Source organism: Balaenoptera musculus, chromosome 11, assembly GCF_009873245.2.
Source record: "Balaenoptera musculus isolate JJ_BM4_2016_0621 chromosome 11, mBalMus1.pri.v3, whole genome shotgun sequence".
In the NCBI taxonomy this organism is placed as follows: Eukaryota; Metazoa; Chordata; class Mammalia; order Artiodactyla; family Balaenopteridae; genus Balaenoptera; species Balaenoptera musculus.
In genome coordinates this window covers 41,674,647-41,697,736 of record NC_045795.1, presented here as the reverse complement: position 1 = coordinate 41,697,736, position 23,090 = coordinate 41,674,647, and the positions used below count along the sequence as shown (strand labels likewise).

Genomic DNA, 23,090 nt, shown 5'->3' with positions numbered 1-23,090 from the left:
TTGTCATGTCAGATTTATAGAGGAGTAACTTCATCCCTAACTTATAAATGCGGAAACTGAGTTTCACCACGTTGTTCCTGGTCAGGACGGAGTTTTGTGACTCTAGGTCTGCTGCCCTTGATGCTAAGACTTTGTCTGCAACTCCTCCATCCTTTGTTTCCTCAGCATGTTTGGTTTATACCACAGAATACTTGTTTACAGGTATTTTGTAGGTATTTTAGATGTTCTTATGTAAGTTCACATTTTGTCCCCAACTAAACTGTAACTTTCTGATGATAATCTCAGTTATTATATTGTTCAGTTTTCTGCCTTTGTTGTCATAGACAGTCATGACTTTAAAGAAAAGTAATTTGTTTGGGATTCTAAAATCAGTTGCTAGGGTAACAAGCTAAAAATTCAGCCATAAGTCTGTAAATATATTTATATTTATTGAAATCCAAAAACAGAAGAAGGAGGAGGAAGAGGAGGGGGAAGGAGAGGGGAGGGGAAAGGGAGGTGGGTGGGAGGGAGGGGGCAGAATGAAAAAGCAGATAGTGGTTGATCCTCCCCTCTCATACATCTCCCAGCCAGAAAATCACAAAAAAAATACCTTAGGTTGTGGGAGGAACTTGGCCCAAGCAATGTTTATCGCATCTAAGGAGGTTGTTGTCAGTTCTTTATTTACAGAAAGGCTACCTTAAGGCTAAGCCATGGACACATAGACTATTGAGAAAGAAAGTGAGTTAAATCCCAGTGGACACTGCTGTTCATCTGTCTAGCATTAATTCCCTCTTCCCAAGACAAGCCCTAATATGGTTAAGCTACTCACCCTTCTGCCACAAACCCCATGTGAATTGGGGGAAATCGGCCTGATTTTAGGGGAAAATCCTAATTTCTAAGCTAGTGGTCTTTATTAGATGGTACCATCCTCTTGGAGTTTGGAAAATATGTGAGAGTGTTTTTTGGTCATCACAACTTCATGTGCTTTGAGCATTTTGTGTCCCAAATCCAGGGAATCTAAATGAGCTCCGATGAATAGGATGGCCTACAAAACCAGGAATTATACCATCCCAAATATCAACAGTGGGCATGTTGAAAAACACTGCTTTCAACAAACCAATGGCCAATTATTTGACAATGGTAAAAATTCTTGAATAGACACTTAAACAGTGATACACAAATGGCAAATCTGCACATGAGAATATGTTCAACATCCTTAGTTATTAGGGATACAAGACAAAACCATGATAAGACTCCAGCACATACCTATTAGAATGGCTATAATAAAAAATGCTGAAAATATAGGTAAAGTGCAGGTAAAGATACGGAGCATCTAGAATGCACACACATTGCTGGTAGGAATGCAAAACAGTGCTGCTACTCTCAGAAAACAGTCTGGCAGTTTCTTATAAAGGTAAACATACACTTACAGGATGCCAAAGTCTCCTCCTAGTTATTTTCTCTAGAGAAATGAAGGCTCACGTCTACACAAAAACCTGTACACTAATGTTTGTAATAGGTCTGTTGATAATAGCCCCAAAATGGAAGCAACCCAATGTCCTTCAGTGGGTAAATGATTAAACAAACCATGGCACATCCATACAATGGAATCTTCCTCAATAATAAAAAAACAAAGTATTGATCTAAGGAGGTGTGCAACAGCTTCGATGGATCTCGAAGGCATTATGCCACGTGAAAAAAGCCAGTCTCAAAAGGTTACATACTACACGATTCTATTGATATGAATGTCTCAAAGGGACACAGCAAAAGAGACATAGTTTTGGAGAATAGATCAGTGGTTGCCAGGGGTCAGGAGAAAGGGGAAAGATATAACTTCAAAAGGGAAATTTTGAAATTGCATATTATGTCCCCACAGGGGAGTTTTTTGAGGTGATTGAACGGTTCATGTATAGATTTATATACACTACTTTGATGGTAGTCTATACGAATCTATGCATGCGTTAAAATGTATAGAACTGTACACAAAAAAGTCAATTATATGGTATGCTACTTTAAAAATAAAATTTTAAATGAGAAAAATAATTACCAGATATATTTATTCAGTAGGTTTTTCCTTTGCAGCAGGGCTTTCAAGAACAAATAAAAGTTATTTACCAAAGGATAAATGTACACATTACAAAGTTATAATGCATAAAAGAGAGACAGAGAAAAATCACTGGGAGATTTGAGTGGGGAGAAATCATTTCCAGATAAAAATGAGGACAGGTCAAACGTAGACTGGATCTTAAAGGATTGGTAGATTTTTTTAATTTTTTTACTTTTATAATTAATAGTATTAGTACTACAGAAGTAATATATGCCCAGGTAACACATTCCAACAATACAGATGGAAAACTAATTGCTAAAATACACACACACACAAAATCACTACTAATCCCACACCCCAGGGTAACCACTGTTAACTTGGACATAGCTTGGTTTATATCCTCCCAAACATTTTTCTGTGCATGCACAAATGCTAAATATATACAATTTATTGACCAGACTGAACTCAGTAGAGTACAAACATGAAATGGTTTTATTTTTCTCCAACGCCTGTAACTGTGCTATCAGATTTCTCTGTATCACCCCTTAAAAACAGCTTGGGAGGACTCCACAGTTTTACGGTGACTTTCAGACACTAACTCTAAGTTTATTCAGAGCAGCAGTTTTTGGGGGGAGAAGTATTAGCCTAAAATGATCTCAAACAATACCTAACATGTCAAGAATTTGAATAAAATTGCCAAAATGCAAGGGGAAAAAAAAAATCTGTCTAGGTTAATATTATCTTACACTTCTGATGTTGAATATGCATGTTTAGCTACATTAATAATCTATGAGTAGACTTTTGATTATTTCATCTATATCCCCAAAGACTTACATATTAAGTTTGCCCAAAAATACTTGAGGGCATCCCTATCAGAAAAATGGAGAATCACCTCCCATTCAAGGTCACTGTATGTCAAACATATTTACAAATGGATGATTTGGTTTTATTTTTTAATAATAATAATAATGTCTTTTTTCCTTACTTAACAATATATCACCTATGAGTTGTCAGTGTAATTAGATCTACCTTCTTTTTTTAATGACATAACTTAGCTAACCAGTCACACATTGACAAGCATTTAGATTGTTTCCAGTTTTTGCCATTACAAAATATTGTCACATGAAAGGTGGATATACCTTGTGCATTCATTTCCTAGGGCTGCTGGAACAAATTACCACAAACAATAGGAATATATTCTCTCACAGTTCTGGAGGCCAGAAGCCCAGAAACAAGTAGTTGGCAGGACCACACTCCCTTGGAAGGATCCAGAAGAATCCTTGCCTCTTCTGGCTTCCAGTGGTCCAGGTATTCCTTGATTTCTAGCAGCTCACGCCAAGCTGCCCCCATGGGTCTCTCTTCTCCACTTCTCTTAGGACACTTGTCTTTGTATTAAAAGTCCATCCTAACCCAGGATGATCTCATCTTGAGGTCCTTAATTACACCCTCGAAGACTCTTTCTTCAAAGAAGGTCACATTCACAGGTTCTGTCTGGTCACATCTTTTGAGAGCATGAAACTCACTACACCTTATAACATGTGAACACGGAGTCTGTAAGATCGGTTAAAAGTGCCCGAACTAGACTATAAAATATTCACACCCAAATTGTGAAAGACACCTCACCAACCCTGGATATTCTTGGCCTCTTTCATATTTGCTAATAGAAAAGGATAGAGTGGTGCCTTGTTTTCATTTGTAACTCTTTGGTAATTAATGAGAATAAACATCTTTTTGCATCCTCATTAGCATTTTCTATTTCTACATCTGGCTTGTGTCCTTTGTTTATTTCCTTATGGTGATTTTTTTAAATTTCACTCATTGATTTGCAATTGCTCTTGATTGATAGGATTTGGGTATATGAAAGAGAAAGAAGTGGATATTTTTAAACCTGGCCTCTCCTTCCTTCTGGAGGCTCTGGGTGTGAACAACTCAGGTCTGGAATTTGGGTGAGGCGTGATGGCTCCCACTGTGGGAGCCCAGGTCAGGCCCCTGGTCACCAGACCTAAGATGGGTTGGTCAGTTGGTTTGAGTGTCTGTTCTGTTGTACAGATCAAGCAGGGCTCAATCAGTAGTCCATCTCCACTAAGCAGTAGAACACAGTAGCTGAAAACATAGGCTCTGAGTCAAACATGCTTCAAGGAAAGAACACACCAGTTCCTCACTGTGCTGCTTTGGACAGTCAGCCTTGCACAGTTGCAAAATGAGAAATATATACAAATAAGATGCTGAGAACACTTTGCACCTGTTTTTCTGTGGGGAATGCTCCCCCCCAACCCCATCTCCTCCTCATGGAGTGTCAGTTCCTGAGAGAGGCTTTCCTGAAGGTTCCTGAGTTGCCCCCACTCACTCTCTCACTTCCATCTATCTCTATTCCTTCTTCCAGTTTTATTTTCTTTTTCCATTTATTGTTACCTGAAATCACCTTGTTTATTCATTTGTTTGATGGACAACTGTCAGCTCTCTCACCGCCCTCCCCTATAACGCTGGTCCAATGAAGGCTGTGGTCCAGTTGGTGGTGTCCACTCCTGTATCCTCAGTACCTAGAGCAATGCCTGACCCACAGCAGATGCTCAAAGAACATTCAAGTAGTTAAAGTAGATGAATGAATGACTGATGAATGACAGTAAGTAGACTTGCACACAGTAAGTGTTCAAAAATGATAATGAGAGGCAATATCTAAACTTCTACGATTCTGCTTGTTAAATCAACAAAACAAAGAGGCCATTAGATTGAGTGGCTTCAACACCTCAGCTGCCCCCATAAGCAAACCAAAACCTAAGCCTGAAACACCTCAAGGTTAAGAAATCGAAACCCAGGACAACAAATCACAAGCAGCCAACTAGACTTTCCCAAATAAGGCAGCCACTTAAGCCACAGCCCATCAGATTATTTCCTTGCTTTGCTTCCCCTTCTCTGTACAAGTCTCTCCCAGCTCCTGTCAGTGGAGGTCTCCTAACTACTTCCGGATTGATGCTGCCCAATTCAATTGATTTTTGCTCAAATAAAACCCTTAACATTTTTAATATGCCTCAGTTTATCTTTTAACATACTATACTCAGCACAAAAATAGAACTTGCTAACAAGTGCCTGTGCTGTCAAATCCTCTTTTGGGTCAAATGTACTGTGTTTATATTGTCATTGTCACTGTTTAATTTTTAAATGTTATAGCATTTAAAAGGGGAGAACTCTGTAGCTATTATTTGGTTTTGCTCTAAAGATGGTTAACATTTTAGCATGGCTGACCAGCTCATCTACAACTCACTATAACACAGAACACACACTGTATTTATTACATTACCTCTATTCTTTTCAACTTCATTTTATAGTTCATTTTACAGGGTGTGGGCTGCGGGAAATGAGTAAAGGTGGTCAAAAGGTACAAACTTCCAGTTATAAGATTAATAAATTCTGGGGATGTAATGCACAGCATGGTGACTATTTCTTTTAAAATCAAAAGAGACTGGGAGAGTTAAGGACAGAATTTAAATACAGGGCTTTTCATTGTCATATCTTTCCTGTTTAGATCACTGAGTAAACCTGCATCATGCCGTTTCACACATGGACCCACCACCCATCTGCTTCTTTGAAATCACGGTCAACAGGTCAGCACCACGCCAAAGAGAATTTTCTTTTTTCTTAACCTTTTTAAAAATTTTTTATTTTATATTGGAGTATAGTTGATTCACAGTGTTGTGTTAGTTTCGGGTGTACAGCAGAGTGATTCAGTGATACATATACGTATGTCCATTCTTTTTCGGATTCTTTTCCCATTTAGATTATTACAGAATATTGAGTAGAGTTCCGTGTGCTATACAGTAGGTCCTTGTTGATGATCTATTTTATATATAGTAGTGTGTGTATGTTCAATTCTCTTGTCAAAAAGAATTTTCTAATTTGTGTTTTCATCACTGACAGTCACTTCTTTAAACCTGAGAGACACAACAGTCTACACTGCAGCCAAGTCCAAGGACATTCCCTTTTGAAGGACAAGTGGACTCTGGCTTTAAGATCAGTCTCGGCCATTAACACACTTCAGTAATATCCACCCATTTAAAATCCAACCTATTTATTCCTCTTGAGTTATTTTATTTGTGCTTGTTTGTTTTTAAATGGCAGCTCCCAGAATGCTTTTCAGAGGAGAATGATTTAAAGTTCATAAAATGTCATCACACGGTACCACTTTCTCTAACAAATTACCCAGAAAACTAAGATAAAAGTCAAACTTAAACAACTTAAAATTTTCCAGAACATGGTCAAAAATGATACAAACACCAACTTCCAAAGATCTCCTACAATTTTGCTCATCCCCTTTATTAGTGAAACTTTTATTGTTCAAAGATCTAAAACATGTCAATCTTTAAAAATTATTTAAATTGGTTTTATAGATTTTTATGGTTATTATGCCTCTTCTACTCCAACTAGAGATAAATTTTCCAGTAGTAACTCTATTTCTATTAAGTTCTATGATGGGATTGTGGTCTTTTTGAGATTCTCTCTGAGTAGGGTTCTGATAAAACACCCATCTTAACTTTAATCATGGACTTCATTAATAAAAAATTCCTCCAAAAGAACATTCTGAACACCTGATATATTACAAGTTCTCAGTTACCACCCACAACACATTCAGTTCCATAAGAGAAAAAGAAATCTCAAATTCCTAGGGAACATAAAGCAAGGCTGTGGTGAGGTAAAAATGAAACAATGCATATAAAATCCCAAGGACCGTGTCTATCTCATGATATGTGCTCAAAATCTTTGTTGGTTTTGATTCTAATTTCCTAACGTGAAAAGTAAATGTACCTTCTTACATATGTGACAAGAATTATAAAAAATAAAAAAATGAGTGTTTATACATAACAAAAACTGATTGGTATGCTAAGTAAGAAAATTAGGATTCTAAAAGATACAAAAGAAAATGCGATATAGTACATGCTAAGAAGTCACAGTTTGGCAATGCCAAAAACAAAAACAAAACAAAATCCAGTAGACCTTTCTAAGGACATCTGAATGCCGAGACCAAAATGTCAGAAAGAGTGGTTTTCCATTGGGACTTCATGGATCAGTCACTGATTTTTAGAGATTCATCATCATTTTATAAGTAGAAAGAAAACTTTAAAACCAAAAAAATGAGAAAAGATGTACTCGCCCCATAAAAAGGACAATCCATTAAATAAATTGAATAAACATAAATTGTTTTATGAAGGAGACTGCATTGTTCTAATTTTTCTCATTTACTCTGGAGTGAGTAAAACCTTGTCGCAGACAAGCAGTAATCCACAAACCAGTTTTGGCAGCCAGTCTTCTAGAAAACACCATGAATGAATGAGAGCCTTCTGAGATATTCATTTCTCTCTCAAGGAGCTTCAATTCTTCCAACCATACATAAGAGAAAACCTCACTATGAAACCAGTAACCTTAACTTAGACTGGAGTCAGATCGGAGAACAAGTCTACTGATGACATATCCAAGGGCATATCCAATAGTCTAGTATGTATTTGATGGGTACTCAGGCCACATGTCAGGACCAGAGCTGACCCTCGGCAGAACTCTGAAGGACCAGGGGAGTCAGGGGAGGTGTAAACGAGAATTTTCTGTACACCATACACCTTGATCTAGGTGGTATCTTTATTTAATCTCCCATTAAATCATAAAAATATCATCAGTAGATATTAGCAACAATACTTAAAAAGAGAAAATTAAGGTTCACTGAAGAAAAGTGACAAAAGATGACTCCATAGCTGGAAGGCACCAGAACTGTGATTCCATCTCTGAATCCAATGTGATATTTTAAGCCCTCAGCACTTGCAACTTGGTTGGGACATTTACCCACAGTCTTCCTTGCGATAACCATCCATCTCTTTATCAGAATTATCTTTCCCCTTTCAAAAGGCACCACCAAGCCTGCTGACCTTTTGCTTTCTCAACAAACCTGATAAACTTCTAAAAGTCCCCCCAAGGATGAACATATCACCCCTGCCCTTGTAATAGACATTGTCACTTCACAACAACACTTCCTTAACTCAAAGTCATGATGGGGAAAAAGGTAATTGTTTGGAGGTATCTATCAAGACCTCTCTCACTGTGCTTTAAATCTCTCTCTCCCCTCTTTCACTCACACACACACACACCCCTACGTACACACAAAAGCATATACTCAATTTTAGTGACTTACAGATGTCCTTTGAGAGGAAATTCCCTAGATGGACCCACTTAATTTTGTTGGGTTACAGAGCTAATCCAGGGAAGCAATGGAAGATTGGCAAGATTCCAGATGCCAAGCATGTGAAATTCATACATGTGCAGCTGGAGCAGTATAACATGCCCTCCAGCTCTCAGGATAATAGAAACACAGTGAACTTTACTACCTGTCCTTTGCAGAGCACACACAGAATTATCAATCAAGTAAGAACAAAAGCAGAACATGAAATGGGAAAAAGTAATGCAGCCTATTAGAGACCTCCTTCCGACTCCCAAACTTTGTTTTTAATTTTATTGAAGTATATTTGATTTACAACGTTGTGTTAATTTCTGATGTATACCACAGTGATCCAATTATACATATATATATATTTCATATTCTTTTCCATTATGGTTTATCACTGTAATTCATATTCTTTTCCATTATGGTTTATCACAGGATATTTAATATAGTTCCCTGTGCTATACAGTAGGACCTTGTTGTTTATCCATTCTATATATAATAGTTTGCATCTGCTCATCCCAAACTCCCAATCCATCCTTCCCCTCACCCCCTCCCCCGCTTGGCAATCACAAGTCTGTTCTCTATGTCTGTGAGTCTGTTTCTGTTCCATAGATAAGTTCATTTGTGTCATATTTTAGATTCCACATATAAGCGACTGCCCAAACTTCTTGATTACTCCTTGCCTTGTGTGTCAACCAAGGACAAGATCAGTAAGAATTACAAATTTTTACTATGCCCCTGTGACTCTCAAATGGTAACACCGAAGGAACATTTTTTCCAGCTCTACTGAGTTATAATTGACAAATAAAATTGTAGGATATTTAAAGTGTACACTGTGATGGTTTGATACATGTGTACATTGTGAAATGATTCCCCCCATTAACCTGATTAACACCTCCAGCACCTCACCTATTTATCTTTTTTTCCCTTTGGTGGAACATTTAAGTTCTACTCTTTTAGCAAATTTTAACTATATGATACAGTGTTATCCACTATAACCACCATGTTATACACTAGATCCTCAGACCCTAGTCACCTTATAACTGAAACTTTGTACCCCTTCACCAATCTCTCCCAATTTCTCCCATGCCCCAGCCCCTAGCAACCACTTTCCTACTCTCTCAAAACAACATTTGTAAGTCCTGGCATTATCCACACGTTCCCAAGAGGGTCTGCGTGCTTCTCCCCCATCTCTGATGCCCTGACAACAAAGTGTCTGTTTCTACTCTGTACTCACTGGAGACCATATTGGAAACCTCTCTTCCCGCATCCCTCCTTCCAGGACTGTTGTGTGAGAGAAAAATTAATTTTCATGGTGTTAAGTCAATATATTTGGGTCTACTTATAACACCTATTTAGACTACCCTCCTAATACAAGTGAATTAGCCTAAGAATCTTCCCATTAAAACTTCAGTGACTGGCTGGAATTACAGGGAAATAAGTATCAAGATTTTTACATGTGTTATTTCTAACAATAATCCTTTGTTATGAGCGCTATTATTATCTTCCCTTCACAGACAAGGAGCCTGACATTTAAAGAAGTTAATAAACTAGGTTACAAGTTAATACACTTGACAAGGTTAAATGCCCCACGTGACACAGTGAACCGTGGGAGCCAGGAATTACGCCAGTGTGACTGCCAAGCCAGGGCTCTTCACCGCCATGTATAGTATCCCTTTGTCCCTAAGTACACTGGGCTAAGCCAACTCAAATATTCTGAGAGAGAAACTGGCATTTTTTGTAAACCAATAAACTGTTCTTTTTTTTGCAAATGTTTTAATCTTTGCCAAATACTTCTTCTACATTGCCCGTTCTTATTAACTGCAGCGTGGGGACCTCATAACATGGCTCTCTTACTGTATACAGACCTATGCTTCTAAAGGTTCAACTTCAACAATTCAATATACTTGTACAAGTGTCATTCCCTGTGGTAAAAACCCCAGAAGGATTTGGATTTTCCCCTTTCTGTAGGTGAGGCATGAAATCTAAGCATGGTATGTCCATCAGAACTTTCAAGAATCTAAGATCTACCCTCCCAGGAGGTCATAGAATCACATAAATTAAAACTGGGAGGAACCTCAAATGATCCAGTTTAATATTTTTCTTTTTACCAATAAGGAAATTGAGACCCAGGGAAGTTAAGTGACTTGTCCCAACCATGCTTAAATTGATGGTCAAGCTTTCCTCATTCTTTCCACAATTACACTCAGCTTCACTCAGAGAACAAGAGGCCAAGGAAAAGAGCAACATTTAATGTTCCCTAGTAACATCATGACAAGATTTGTGATGCTGGGGGAAAAAAAAGAATACCGTTTACACCTTTGAACAAAATGCTTCCACACCTTTGAATAAAGTGATATAATATTCTATCCACTGTGAAACTGGTAAAACTGCAGCTATTTGCTTATGGCCCTTCTCTTTCTCTTACTGGATTCTTCTCATTTCACAAGTGAAATTAACCAACATTTAGGAAAATTAGGCTGAGCTCTCCCTCTCTCTTCACGGTCAAGGGCAATGGCTGCACCACTAACTCTGTAGCCCTGAAGCAATGACATAAAAGACCATCTCTATCTCTGTCACACAAGATAACCTGATACACAAAAAGGAAAGCTAAGTTCAAGCTCTTAAAAAGAATGTCAGTAAGTGGATTCAAGTTGTCCTTTTGCTGAGAACAGAAGCAAATGACGTTTATCTGTTAGAGAATACTTTCAACTTTTCAAGAGTCTAGAAGCCATCCCTGACCCCTGGAATCATTGATTCCCTGGTCTCCATGTATGAGTAAGTTAAATATCAGCTGCCCATGTGCCCTGGCTCGTCTGGGACAGTCCTGGTTAGTGCCTGTGGTCATGAAGTAATTATTAATAGGGCCCCCTTTTACTCTCAAAAGGATCCCTGTTTGAATAATAAATCACATGGTCACCTGATCAATAAGAATAAAAAAATCTGTCCATCACATAAAGAACTCTGATACTTACAAATAAATACCAATAGTACCATAGATGAAATTAAAATGGTTGGTCATAAAAATGAGAAAAGTTTGTCTGAAACTATCTTGTCATTCTTTAAAGTTATGAAGTTTCAGGTAGAAGGATATCTTAGAGTAAGTTCTTATAAAGTTCAGACTTGCAAAATATTGCAAATGCCTCATTCAGAAAATATTTCCTATAATCTTTCTAAAACAGTAATCATGTCCATCTGAATCTTTAATTAAACTAATGTTTCAGTCCATCATTCTTAGTGTTCCTATAGGAGCATTATTTGTTATTTGGACCCAAACACTAATTAGAAAGCAGATAAGTTGTTACATAAATCTATCCCAAAATGTATTCTTGTGTAAATTTAACCATAAAGAAAATTGAGTTTAGAGGCAACATGATATGGTGGTTAAGTGCATGGACTTGGAGACAGCCTGGGTTTGAAAAGAGCTCTACCATTTACTAACTGTGTAACTAATTTCTCTTACCTTGGTTTCCCCATACATAAAACTAGAACAGAAATAATATCAACTTTGGGGGTTACTGTGTAGAGCTATACATCATATGTGTGTGTGTGTGTGTGTGTGTGTGTGTATATATATATATATATATATATATATACACAGTGATGCCTAGGTCATAGCAAAAATATGTAAGTATTAGTAGTATGGGTGGCTGTTGTTGAGATGATGAAATGTTTCCCTGGTGATAAAGAGAATCTATAATACATGGGATTCTTTCTATTGTTGATAATTAGAGTGTATATGCCTTTCCAATAAATGGTGCTGGAACATTTGGACATCCAAAGACAAAAAAGAAGAAGGTGGAAAGGAGGAGGAGGAGGAGAAGTAGGAGGACAGGATGAGGAGAACAGTGATGAGGGGGAGGTGGAAGAAGGGGAGAGGAGCCAAAGAAGAGGAGGAGGTGGAGGAGAGGGAGACGGGAGAAGGGAAAGGGGGGGCAGGAGGTGAAGGCGAGGGGTAAGTATCATCCTAAAATTTTACCTAGGACTTTAAATACATGGGAAACCAAAAACGATCCGTTTTACATCTCAAGTATTATAAAAACAAACCAAAGCCAAATGCACAGGAATTCCAGATATCTCCAGAATAGATATGCTGTACTTCATCCAGAGTCTACAATTTATACTGCAGAGTATGTTAGGGATAATCTACCTCACAGCACTGGTATTTGGTAGAAAGAGAAAATGAATCTTAGCAAAATATAAACTCCTCAAAAATAAACATAGTAATCCTCAAAGGATAGTGCAGATTTTATTGACATCTTAAGCATCTCATTAAACATAACTGCCAGTGGTAGAGGTTCCTGGTATCTGAAAATATCTAATTAATCGCCATTTTTCATAGTACTTAATTTTCACAAGGGAATTGTAAACACAACCTGTTCTTGGAGCAAAAATGAAGTCCAATTAATTATTTTAAATGGTATTAAAAATCGTATCACTGTGGCTATATTTCTACCCACTCTGAGAAAGTTCCATGCCTTTGTCATTCTTTCATTGCTCCAACGAACTAGTGCTTTAGCTCACATTTGGAGTCTGCCGCTTTCCTCCTGTCACATGCTGGCCTATTGTCACACTCTGGCAATGCTGTCGCCAGTGCCAAAATCTACAATTCTGCCACCAATGCCATCACTGCCTGCCAACGGACACACCAAGGTGTCCAGGGCTCTGCGTTGAGGATGCTGAAGCCTTTGCCGAAGCTGCCAGCACCAATCACACTGGCATTTAGTGCTTTCTACGCTGCTCAAAGACTTCATGGAAGACAACTCTGTCCATTTTTACTCACAAGCAAAACTGCTGAGGTCGAGTTGGAAGTCAACCAGAAGGGGAGGCCGCCTGCCAAACTCAGGGTCCCTCATTTTCTATGAACAAAACCATAAGAATCTCATCTGTCTTTTCCCCAAGGGCTTGGGGATAAGTCTTTCACTGGGAGGCTTTTCAGTGTCTCTTAAAAACAGTCCTTTGAAAGTGCCAAGCTACCAGCTCTCCAGACATGGCTGAATCTTAGGATGAATTCAGTGTAGGCTTAGTCTGTGATCCCTGCTACTTATGAAGTCAAAGTGCATTGCACACCCACACACAGACACACGTAAAAGTCACACCTGTGCAGTTGAACTGAGGTTTATTGAGTACACATCAGGTACAGCCCTTGATGCCAGGAAAATCAAGTTCCTGACCTTGAGGGGTTTGCAGTCTGCTGGTGGCCCAAGGCTGTTTGATCAAAAGATGAAAGCTCTCCAGATGTCTACAAATCTGCTTTCAGGTGAAGAATAGTGCACCAAATATCAGTTTCCCTTGCGTTCTTCTCTGATTCAATCTCATCAGTTCAGCAGGATCATTAAAATGTGAGGTTATTATGAAAAAAAATCACTCTGAGCTATTTGAAATTTCAGTAAAACTGAAAAATATAGTTCAATACCCAGTATTGTTGTCTTTTTTAGAGTATTAAGAGATGTGCTACACAAATATATTCACTGATTGCACGTTAATGTCCTGCCAATGTGGAGGGTCCATAAAAGACTCATTCATTCCACACTGTATAATATCTGAATTTTTGTAGGGAAGAGATGGAGTATATTGTCCACTATACCACTGCCCTTAAATTTCCTCATATGATGTTATCATAGATTAGTAACTAATTTCCCTACTGTGTCCATTATTTTCACTTTTATAAAACAACATTGTAATAAACATTCTTATAAATAATATTTGTATATTTCTTTGCTTCAAAAAATTCCTAGAGTAAAATTACCTGGCCAGTAGCTACATAAGCACTTAAAGCCTTGATACATTTTATGTTCCAGAAAAGTTGTACCAGTATAAGTCCTACTTGTAGTATAGGAACTATATGTTTTATAGAAAAATTCTTAAATAAAAAAATAAATGAACCATTGGTGGTGTTGCTTTCCCAGGAAAATACATTATGTACAAGGAAGAAAAATGCCAGATGAAGGTGAGAGACATAAATTATGATCTCCTGAACAGAATAAATAGTTTCTGGATTTAAAACTTTTTTCAACCAAACAGCACTGTTAACCATATTTCTGTTCTTCTTTAAAACATTCTACACACACACGCACTAGGATGCCTTCCTATTTACCTCTATTCTTCCCCTCCTACAAACATCCCACCTTGATAAGTCTAGCAGTCATTGGTATATTTTTTATTAATTGTATTAGGTATGTCCTAATTATTTGCACCTCACAATTTAGCCATTTGTTCTATCCTTACATAGTACTTACATTAATGTAATGTAATTATTCTCTGCTGAGACAAAACCATAATGTGTTTCAGAATGGGCACCAGGTTTTTAAAATGCTCTTACTTTTGAAACTTTGTCATCCTTCCAGGACAGACAAAATTAAAACTTAGAGTTTTGATGATGGCACACTTCCTCAGCATTGCCTCTGGTTTGAAATCACATTCCCTCTGCAGAGGACAAATCCCAAGCACAAGTCCAGGGTTTCTTCTCCAGATGCAAGAAGTAAGTTATACCCCACTGCGATTCTCATTTGTCTAATGGCTCCCGTGTATTGAAGGCTTCTTATGTGCAAGTGCTTTTCCAAAATTTCCTTATTTCCAGTCCATATAACAGCCCTGGGAGGCAAGTCACATCCCATTTTACAGATAAGGAAACTGAAGCTGACATAGGTTGACATAGGTTGAACACACAAGAGTCCTCACCACAGAGTCCCTGAATTTAACCATCACGATCACTACAGCACAAAGAAGAAGGGTCAAAACTATAACTTTCTTAATTTTCAATTTTCAAACTTTTAGAAACAGCATAATTCTTTTAGTTATATGCTCAGAATATTTCTTGGCATGCCATGTACCATAGCTTATACAACACTTCTACATAATGCCTCTCTCTCAATGAAGAATCAGGATGTTTCCAACACTCCCGACCTATTGAAAAGATTTTCCAACACAAAGCATTGAGGAAGAGCTTTAAAAATAAGTCAAGGGTCTTCTGGTTCAAGATGACTGATGGAACCCAGGAGTTTCCCTCACATCCTTCCTTGCACCTCATTAAAAGGAGAGGAAAGGAATTTAAAAGAATAAACCCACAACAATAAGAGATCTGGCATGGGAGGGGAATCAGCATGAAAAACCATATTGTAAATTTCTAGAAGATAAAAAGGAGATGGAGGTGTATTGCTCTATGAAGCAGAGCTGTAGCCAGGAAGGGACCCTAAAAGATGCCTTTCCAAATGCTGGAGGCACAAGAGTCAAGGAAGGCAAATTCCACAGGGCATGACTGTAGTAGATTTGCAAAGGAGAGAATTCATTGGCAGTCTCTTAGACCCACCCCCCCTTCTCCTTCCACACCCCCTGCAAAGGAGTACGGGCAGCCACGAGGTCGGCAAGCTACATGCAGAGGACTCCCAGGCTGGATGAATGAATGAATGAATAAATAAGGAGAAGCAAATAGAACAACAAAACATACAGGAATTCCCAGATTGAAAGCTGAGCTCCACTGGAAAAACAAAACAGAAATGGAAACACTTGATTTTCCATATTTCCTTCACACTTTCTAAAAGAGCTCCCCACTCCCTGTGATAAGCTTATTAATTCATGCTGACATTTTCTCATTCAGCTTCCCCATGGTGACATGATATCCCAGGAAATTATACCAGGTTTGGGAAAGCAATCCTACGGGCTCTCTCATCTGCTCCAAAAATAAATGTCACCAAGTCAGTATTTAAGAGCATGAAGTGGTCTCTGAATGGCTACATCCTGACATCCAGCTTGTTTCGGAGAACAATCTGCGGTGATGTCTTCCCCAGAAGCTACCCATGCAAGGAAACACCCACTAACTGAAAAGGAAATTGATGAAAGGACCCTTGAGAAAAACTTAGGTTATAAATAAAAGAGAGAAACCAGCAGTTAAACCACAGACATTCTCTTGCCATTTTAAAAAATCATCTCCTTATTTTTATGAAGATCAGATAGCAAAATAAAGCCCATGGCTCTCAAATATAATTCCATCACTAATACAGCAGTCTATTTGTCATTTCCTGGGGGGAGCCATACTCAGAACAGAACTGGCTAGGTAAGTCACTGTAATTCCCACAATGAGAACCTAGAAACTATCTCACCACACGTACAGGATATTATAAATGTCACTGTGAAATCACAGCTCAGTTAAAGCCTGCCATCCATCCCTCTTCTGTTACTCACCATCACACAGAGCTCTAGCAAAAGATCCATTCAATCAGTGCATCTCAGACTTACATTATCAGCAGACACTGCTTTAATTAGCAGTGGTTTTCAAAAGACTGGATGAAAAAAAAAAAAAAAGACTGGATGGTTTCGAGAACTTCGTGTGAACCATAAGGTATAAATCTGGATCCTCATCAGTTTCACTTTACTCTTCACCTCCCCGCCCTGGGTTCTAACAGGCACAGCCCTCATTTTTTTCTTCAAGGGAAAAGAAAAATCGTAAGGGTGACTAGGATTTTGCCATTCGTGTGCAATCTACTTTTTCCCCAACCTCAGTGATGCAAAAGGGACTAAAATTAGAGTTGCAAAAGAGACTAAAATTAGAGTTGCAAAGGGACCAAGTTATCTGTGTCAGGCACATTGCAGGGAGCAGCGAGAACTACAAAAGGGAATGAATACGCCCTAAACAAACCATCTTAGAATAACATTTAAAACACAGAGCTCATATTTTCTAAATTGTTATTCCCGATGAAAATGAAGTGTCCACTTTATTTTATGTAATATCGTAAGAAAATAGAACGCCTTATTTCGATAATATCGCGATATTAATATTGAGGCATTTACATGCTTCTTTCTCCATCTATTCCATAATTTTCCTCCATGATTCAGTCCTCAAATCTTCTCAAATCTTTGTCATTTCTCATTTCTCAGTGAAAACATCGAAAATATATGCAATTCAATTCATGAGTACTGAACTGTGAACTTCCTACTGCAAGGAAGGTTTAATCTAATCACAAGGACTTCTATTTTACATTTTACATTCGGTCAGTGATGACATAAAAATATAAACTATTTCAATGTTTGCATAAAGAGGCATTGTTTGGTATGGCAAGGATTTAATCAGCATACAGCCAAAGGGTATTTTTCTACAGACTCATAAAGTTTTAGATAGAGTAGCAATCTTGGAAAATCCAACCCAGCCTCTCACCTTGTAGATAAGGACACCAAAGGTTAAGTGATTTGTCAAAAGCCACACAAACACAACTTTCCCACCAATACTGGTCCTAGACTCAGATACAACATGCTTTTCACCACACCAGATGGCACTTAGGAAGAGGGAAGAAGGTCTCTTCTTTGGAATAAGAAGTCTTCAGCACCATACAATCACACACACACACACACACACACACACACACACACATCCCCAGAGGCATAGGTTCTCTGTTCCGACTTTCATAGATATGGTAGGATGGTCCTCAGAACACCTGCATGCCCTCTCCTACCCTAACTCATCATTTTCCCAGTCTCACCTCATTCTGCAATGATGCCCATTAAGATTCTATTCCCACTGCTTAGTGGATTTCCCATTCATTCCTGTGATCCACCACCAACATGGCATCTCGTCTCTTCCCTCCTTTTTTTATTTCATCCTACATATTCTTCAGGAATTTTTAAACATTTGTTACTAACTCTATGGAGAGGAGGACAGAGAGAGGTTAGAGTGGGATTATTTCTTATGAAAGAGTGCTCTAAGAGCCATTATTTAGTTTTTCACTTTGATCTGCCAAATAATCAGGATTCATGGTTACTCTTTGCAACTATGCATCTTCAGCCAGGGTGAAACCAGACTCTTCTTACTACTCATAATGCTTGAGGGCTGTTTCAGTTCTTTGGAGAGTATGTCTTAATCAATGAACTCCTGAATACCTGGTACAGACTGATCAATCCTGTATCCCCTTTACTGAGTTCTCAGAGAGTTCTTATCCCCATAAGTCATGGGAACAACGTAACTGATCTTATTAAAAATTCAGAAGTGACACTGAGCTCAGAAATTCAGAGAATCCTAGTTCTGAGTTTCCTGTTTGCCTTCCAGTCGAGGGATGCTTATTGAGGCATTTACTATAAAATCGTGTTCATTACCGCCCATCTGTTTTTTGAAAATAATTATTTCCACAGAGTATGCTGGGTGTCAACTTATTACAGAGCTCTGGCCCTCTCTGGAGAAAAGGGAATAGTGAATTCAAAATATACTGATGACGAATGGGCCATCTTGGCAGGGGTGCCAAATAGGGGTATAGAATGCATAGTAGGCACCACAGACATGCCCGAGAGACCAGAAGCATTTTTAGAGATGCCCAAATGCCTACCAAGCTCCATGATGGTGCCACCCATAAAAACAAATGAGCCAGCAGCATGGGGGAGTTAAGGTTTGGGAACAAATTAACTCACATCCTCTACCATCAAAATGAACAGACACAATGGACATCCAAGGCAACTTTCTCAGTAAAATCCAGAACATAGCAAGAGTCATTGATCCACTCTTACAAATGCAAAGAAATGGAAGAAAGTTTTCAAAATAAATAATCAAATGTCAAAGAAAAGGAGATGTCACATTGTTCATTCATTTGTTTTCATTTCCCTTCATTTTGGTCATCACCAAAATTAGTTTATTAAGGATTTAAGGCAATCAATTATGATATAAAGATAGAGAGATTCAGTACCTTACCTCCAGAGAATTACAACCCTAAATTTACCACTTATTGTATTATGTGATGCTATCTTGTCTGGAATTATGTATAGATCAGAAACAACACTCAAGCTATACTGAAAATAATCTCTAGATAACTCACCAAAAACATCAGCAGTATACACTTTTTTTTTCAGATATGTCAGCACCTACTGAGTACCTGTTACCAGGGACCCTAGTTAGATACAGTTAGAAAAAAGATATATAGATGTTGGTTTGAAGCCTTGGGAGCTTGCTGGGTGAAATTTGAAATTGGTCCCCATGCAGGGAGGGCAAGGAGAGACTGGAGAAGAGGCAGACACTCCAGATTGGTGGGTAGCAGGTTTAATAAGCAGGGAACTTATATACCAGGCTTGTCTCGGGCATCAGCAAGAGGAGTAGATCCCCTGGATCGCTTGCCAGAATCTTAAGAGTTTATAGAGAGGTCGTAACTGGGTTCAGTCAGATGGTACCACCCAGCTGGTCTCAGCATCACGTTCCTCTCAAGGCTGCGTCCTTGGAACAGCTCCCACTGTGGGAACTGTGGGCAGAAAGCATATTCTAAGGACAGGGGAGGGGTGAGGAGACTTCCACTGCCTGGGTCCTGCTCTTGGGTCAACCAGAGGTCATGTCCTCCCCATGACCTCCTTCAACAGTAGACATTTATAATGAAATGAACTATGTTACTGCATAAAATGCTTTACAATTGTTCCCATTGTTAAGACATTCTGATGCATAATTATAGTCTTGCTGTCCCAAGTCTATGTGAGAAAAAAGAATTTGGAATGTTTTTGTTTTGTACACTTAGAATATGTCTAAGCTACTAAAACTTACCATTATTCTTTTATAATCTACTAAAAAATAATCAAAACAATAATCTCCTTGATGGCCAAGACTTTCTTTATCATGCATGTTCTGCTGCAGCCCTTAGTACCTGTCTTGTTCCAACTAGGCATTCAGGAATGTGTATTGATCTGAAAGCCTCTTTTTTGTTTCTTTCTGAGGACAATCCTACCTAATAAACACTAGGTTGCATCTCTGAAAATGCTCCAAACAAAACTCAAACTTGTCATCAGATAATAACAACAGGAATTATAACCAAACCAGCAGTTCCGTGTTTTATTTGCTAACAGATTTCTTCTTAGAAAATAATTAATTTTATTTATATTAATGAACCTATGAATTGATAACTAATATAACCTTAAAGTGCTACCCTTCACTGAATTACCACAGAATTTTTAAATGTATACTTTGTGTTTTTATATTTTACCCATAGTTTTTTCTTCAGTGTCTTTTCTCTTTCATTGTATTTAAAAGTGGCAGGATTCTCTTTTCCTAAAATTGAGAAGAATGCTTTTTGTGAGATCCTAAGGAAATCTGCATGTCATCGGATAAGGCTTTCACCCTCAAATTTAAAATGTCAAAAAACTGTCAGATGACAAATTTCTTTCTCAATCTCAGAGAGTTACTTTTACTCAAAAAAGCAATATTGATGATATTCAGCAATTGACTACTTTCTTAATTTGCTTCTACCAAGCATCAGTATAAAATGAGCTGGATGCAATACCCTTCTCATTATCATTATTTTTGTGATACTTACTGAACATTTATTGCTTGGGAGATAGAATTGTCTCTTGAGATATATTATACTAATGTGATAGAAATTATTAGACTTATGTGTGAGATCTATTTGTTCTTATCATCTTTTAGAGAAAGAAACCATTATGATGTCAGAATGCCCTGAAGTGCATGACCATTTTTACTATGTTAATACATGAATTTTTCCTTTTCATTAAGAAATTTCGGTTGAAGATCAATGTAAGTGAAATTCTTTGTTGACACATTTAATAATCTAAAAGAAAGAGTTCAGAGAGCAGTGAGAATTTCTTGCCTGAATTTTACTTATTTATTATTTACTTATTATTTATCTATTTATCTGTACAGGTAACTTCCCCAAGTACTGAACTTTATTTACTGTGTTCCCTCCCTCCCTGAGAACAGTTTCTGCTCAGTACAGATTGGATATTCTGGTGCCTTTTGATTGGCCCCAGATTTTCCTCCAGTCTTCTGGAAATTAATCAGAGGCCAGCCCTAGGCTTCCCCTCCAGAGTAAAGTCCATGAATTCTGTGGCAGCTACTCCCTCTAAGGAGAGGATTTAGCTCACTTCTAGATTCATAGCTGTGTTCCAGGTAGAGTCCGGCATGAAGAATGTGTGACCTCCCAGGCAGTGAAATTTTTATACACCAAGAGATCATTTTCACTTTTGTTCACGCGCCCCATATCCACTATGTTTATTTGCAAAACTTCCTGTAAGAGATTGCCAGGGAGCTCTGGGTCAAATTTCACACTAATTCATAGCAACTCTTATTCATGTTTTCTTTACCCTCTATCTGGTTCCATCAAGGTTTTATAACCACTAAGCCATTATGGTTAACATATCTGAGTTTTCCCTTTACTTTGAAACGCATTTCAGCTTTCTCTTTCTATATAAACAAACCCTGGGTATGTACTTGCTAAGTAAGTCAGGCCAGAAACAGTTTGAAAACATCAGTCTCAGCCGAGGGACTTCACATACATTATAGTTTTTAATGCTCATGACAGCCTTCAAATTAGGTATTACTGCTCCCCATCAACAAGTAAGTTAACTGAGACTCAAAAAGCTTAAACAAAATCCCATTGTCCTACATTTAGAAGTTATGGATTGAGAATTCGCACCAGATCTTTCTGACTCAAAACCCCTGGTTAGTTCTACAATAATACATGGCTTTTCAAAACAGTCAAAAAGCAAAGTAGTCTATGGCCGTGACATGTTTAAACAACCACCTAGAATAGAGGTCCACAGTCGATATTCAAAATGACCCGAATCCTTTAAGAAAAGGTTGTATTTTATCCAATGTATTTCTTCAAGATCTTGAAATTCTAATACACCTTAAGAGTTTTCAACCCAGTATGGTTCTTCTTTCTATCTTTCAAGAATATCACTACTAGTGCATACATCTGAACGTCAGAAATCCAGAACAATGCAGTCTCACGAGTTTAAGAAGCCACGGTCTTAAACTCAATATGGATTTACTTTTTGCTACTTGCACTGCTTTTAAAATTAGCCGGCCCTGTTCTAATATTAACTCTGAAGCCACAGTAACTTTACAAACACAGTTAGCCTCCTATACTCAACAGGTGGACCATGAACAATACATTCTACTCCAGGTTACACTATATTTTATGTTTGAGCAAATAGAAGTGACCACTATGTTCATTGACATTGAATTTCTTAACATCAAGGTAAAGCTACTTTTACAACTTTTATAGCCTAAAACTAAAAACTTTTTGAAGAGTAAACTTCATCCTTACACCAGAAGATCATTAACTTATTCCATAAAACATTAAAACAGTCCATAATTCTTATATTTCTCCTGACACATATTTCTGGTATCTCTGAGAGAAACTGGGCTTTGAACATTCGTTAAACCTCTTATCAGTAAAGACAATAATCTCCCAGTATTGAGACGATCACAACAAGGGCTCAAAATAAGTGGATTCTGGTTTTAAAAATGGAGATAAACCACATCATTAACTAAATCAAATTTGCCCACATTCTGGTAATGACAACGCATTAATAATTTTATTACATTGTTTTCAGTAAAGCCCTTGAAACTTATTCATTTCAAGGTTGTTGACCAGAAAAACATGGAAACATAGGCTGCCTGGTACAACTTTTCCAAACTATGACAGCTGATTTTTACTCCGTCAGTCACATCATAAAGCTGTGTTTGCGAAATCTCACCAGTCTTACCGTCAGTTTCTCCTCTAAATTCTGGTTTAATAAGCTTCCTTTTTCATGCTTTTCAAATTCCATGTTGAAAGAGAATGAGAGAGAGAGAGAGAGAGACAGAAAAAGTGAGATTCCGATTCTGTCTAGAAAACGATGTGACGTGCTTACGTGTTAGATATTGCAGGACATTCCAACTTGTGAGAGCCCAGGACACTATCAGAAAGCCCTGGCAATAATTTCTGGTTAGCTCGTGTTTCCATTTATAGATGTTCAAACCCCATAAACAGAGCACTGAAGAGAAGTCAGGCAGCTGGCCTTAGATAATGATAAATGTCACTTGATATAAAAGCAAACTCTCCAACAGGAAACTATCCCAACACGTTAGGTTACCTGAGTCAAGAAAGACGTCTGTGACAAAAA

The 23,090-nt window shown here is 38.0% G+C and overlaps 1 protein-coding gene across 14 annotated transcripts in view; it reads right to left on the bottom strand.

Moving 5' to 3' along the window:
• LOC118904077 (muscular LMNA interacting protein) overlaps window positions 1-22,864 on the bottom strand; it is a 275,275-nt gene extending 252,411 nt beyond the window's left edge. For 13 of the 14 annotated variants that reach the window (XM_036869793.1, XM_036869795.1, XM_036869801.1 and 10 more), the window contains exon 1: window positions 22,692-22,864. In XM_036869793.1, coding sequence (XP_036725688.1) covers window positions 22,692-22,754 — 63 coding nt within the window. In that variant the 5' untranslated portion in view covers window positions 22,755-22,864. The remainder of the gene's footprint in view (window positions 1-22,691) is intronic. The other variant, XM_036869796.1, reaches the window with a different exon arrangement.
• Window positions 22,865-23,090: the final 226 nt, after the last annotated feature.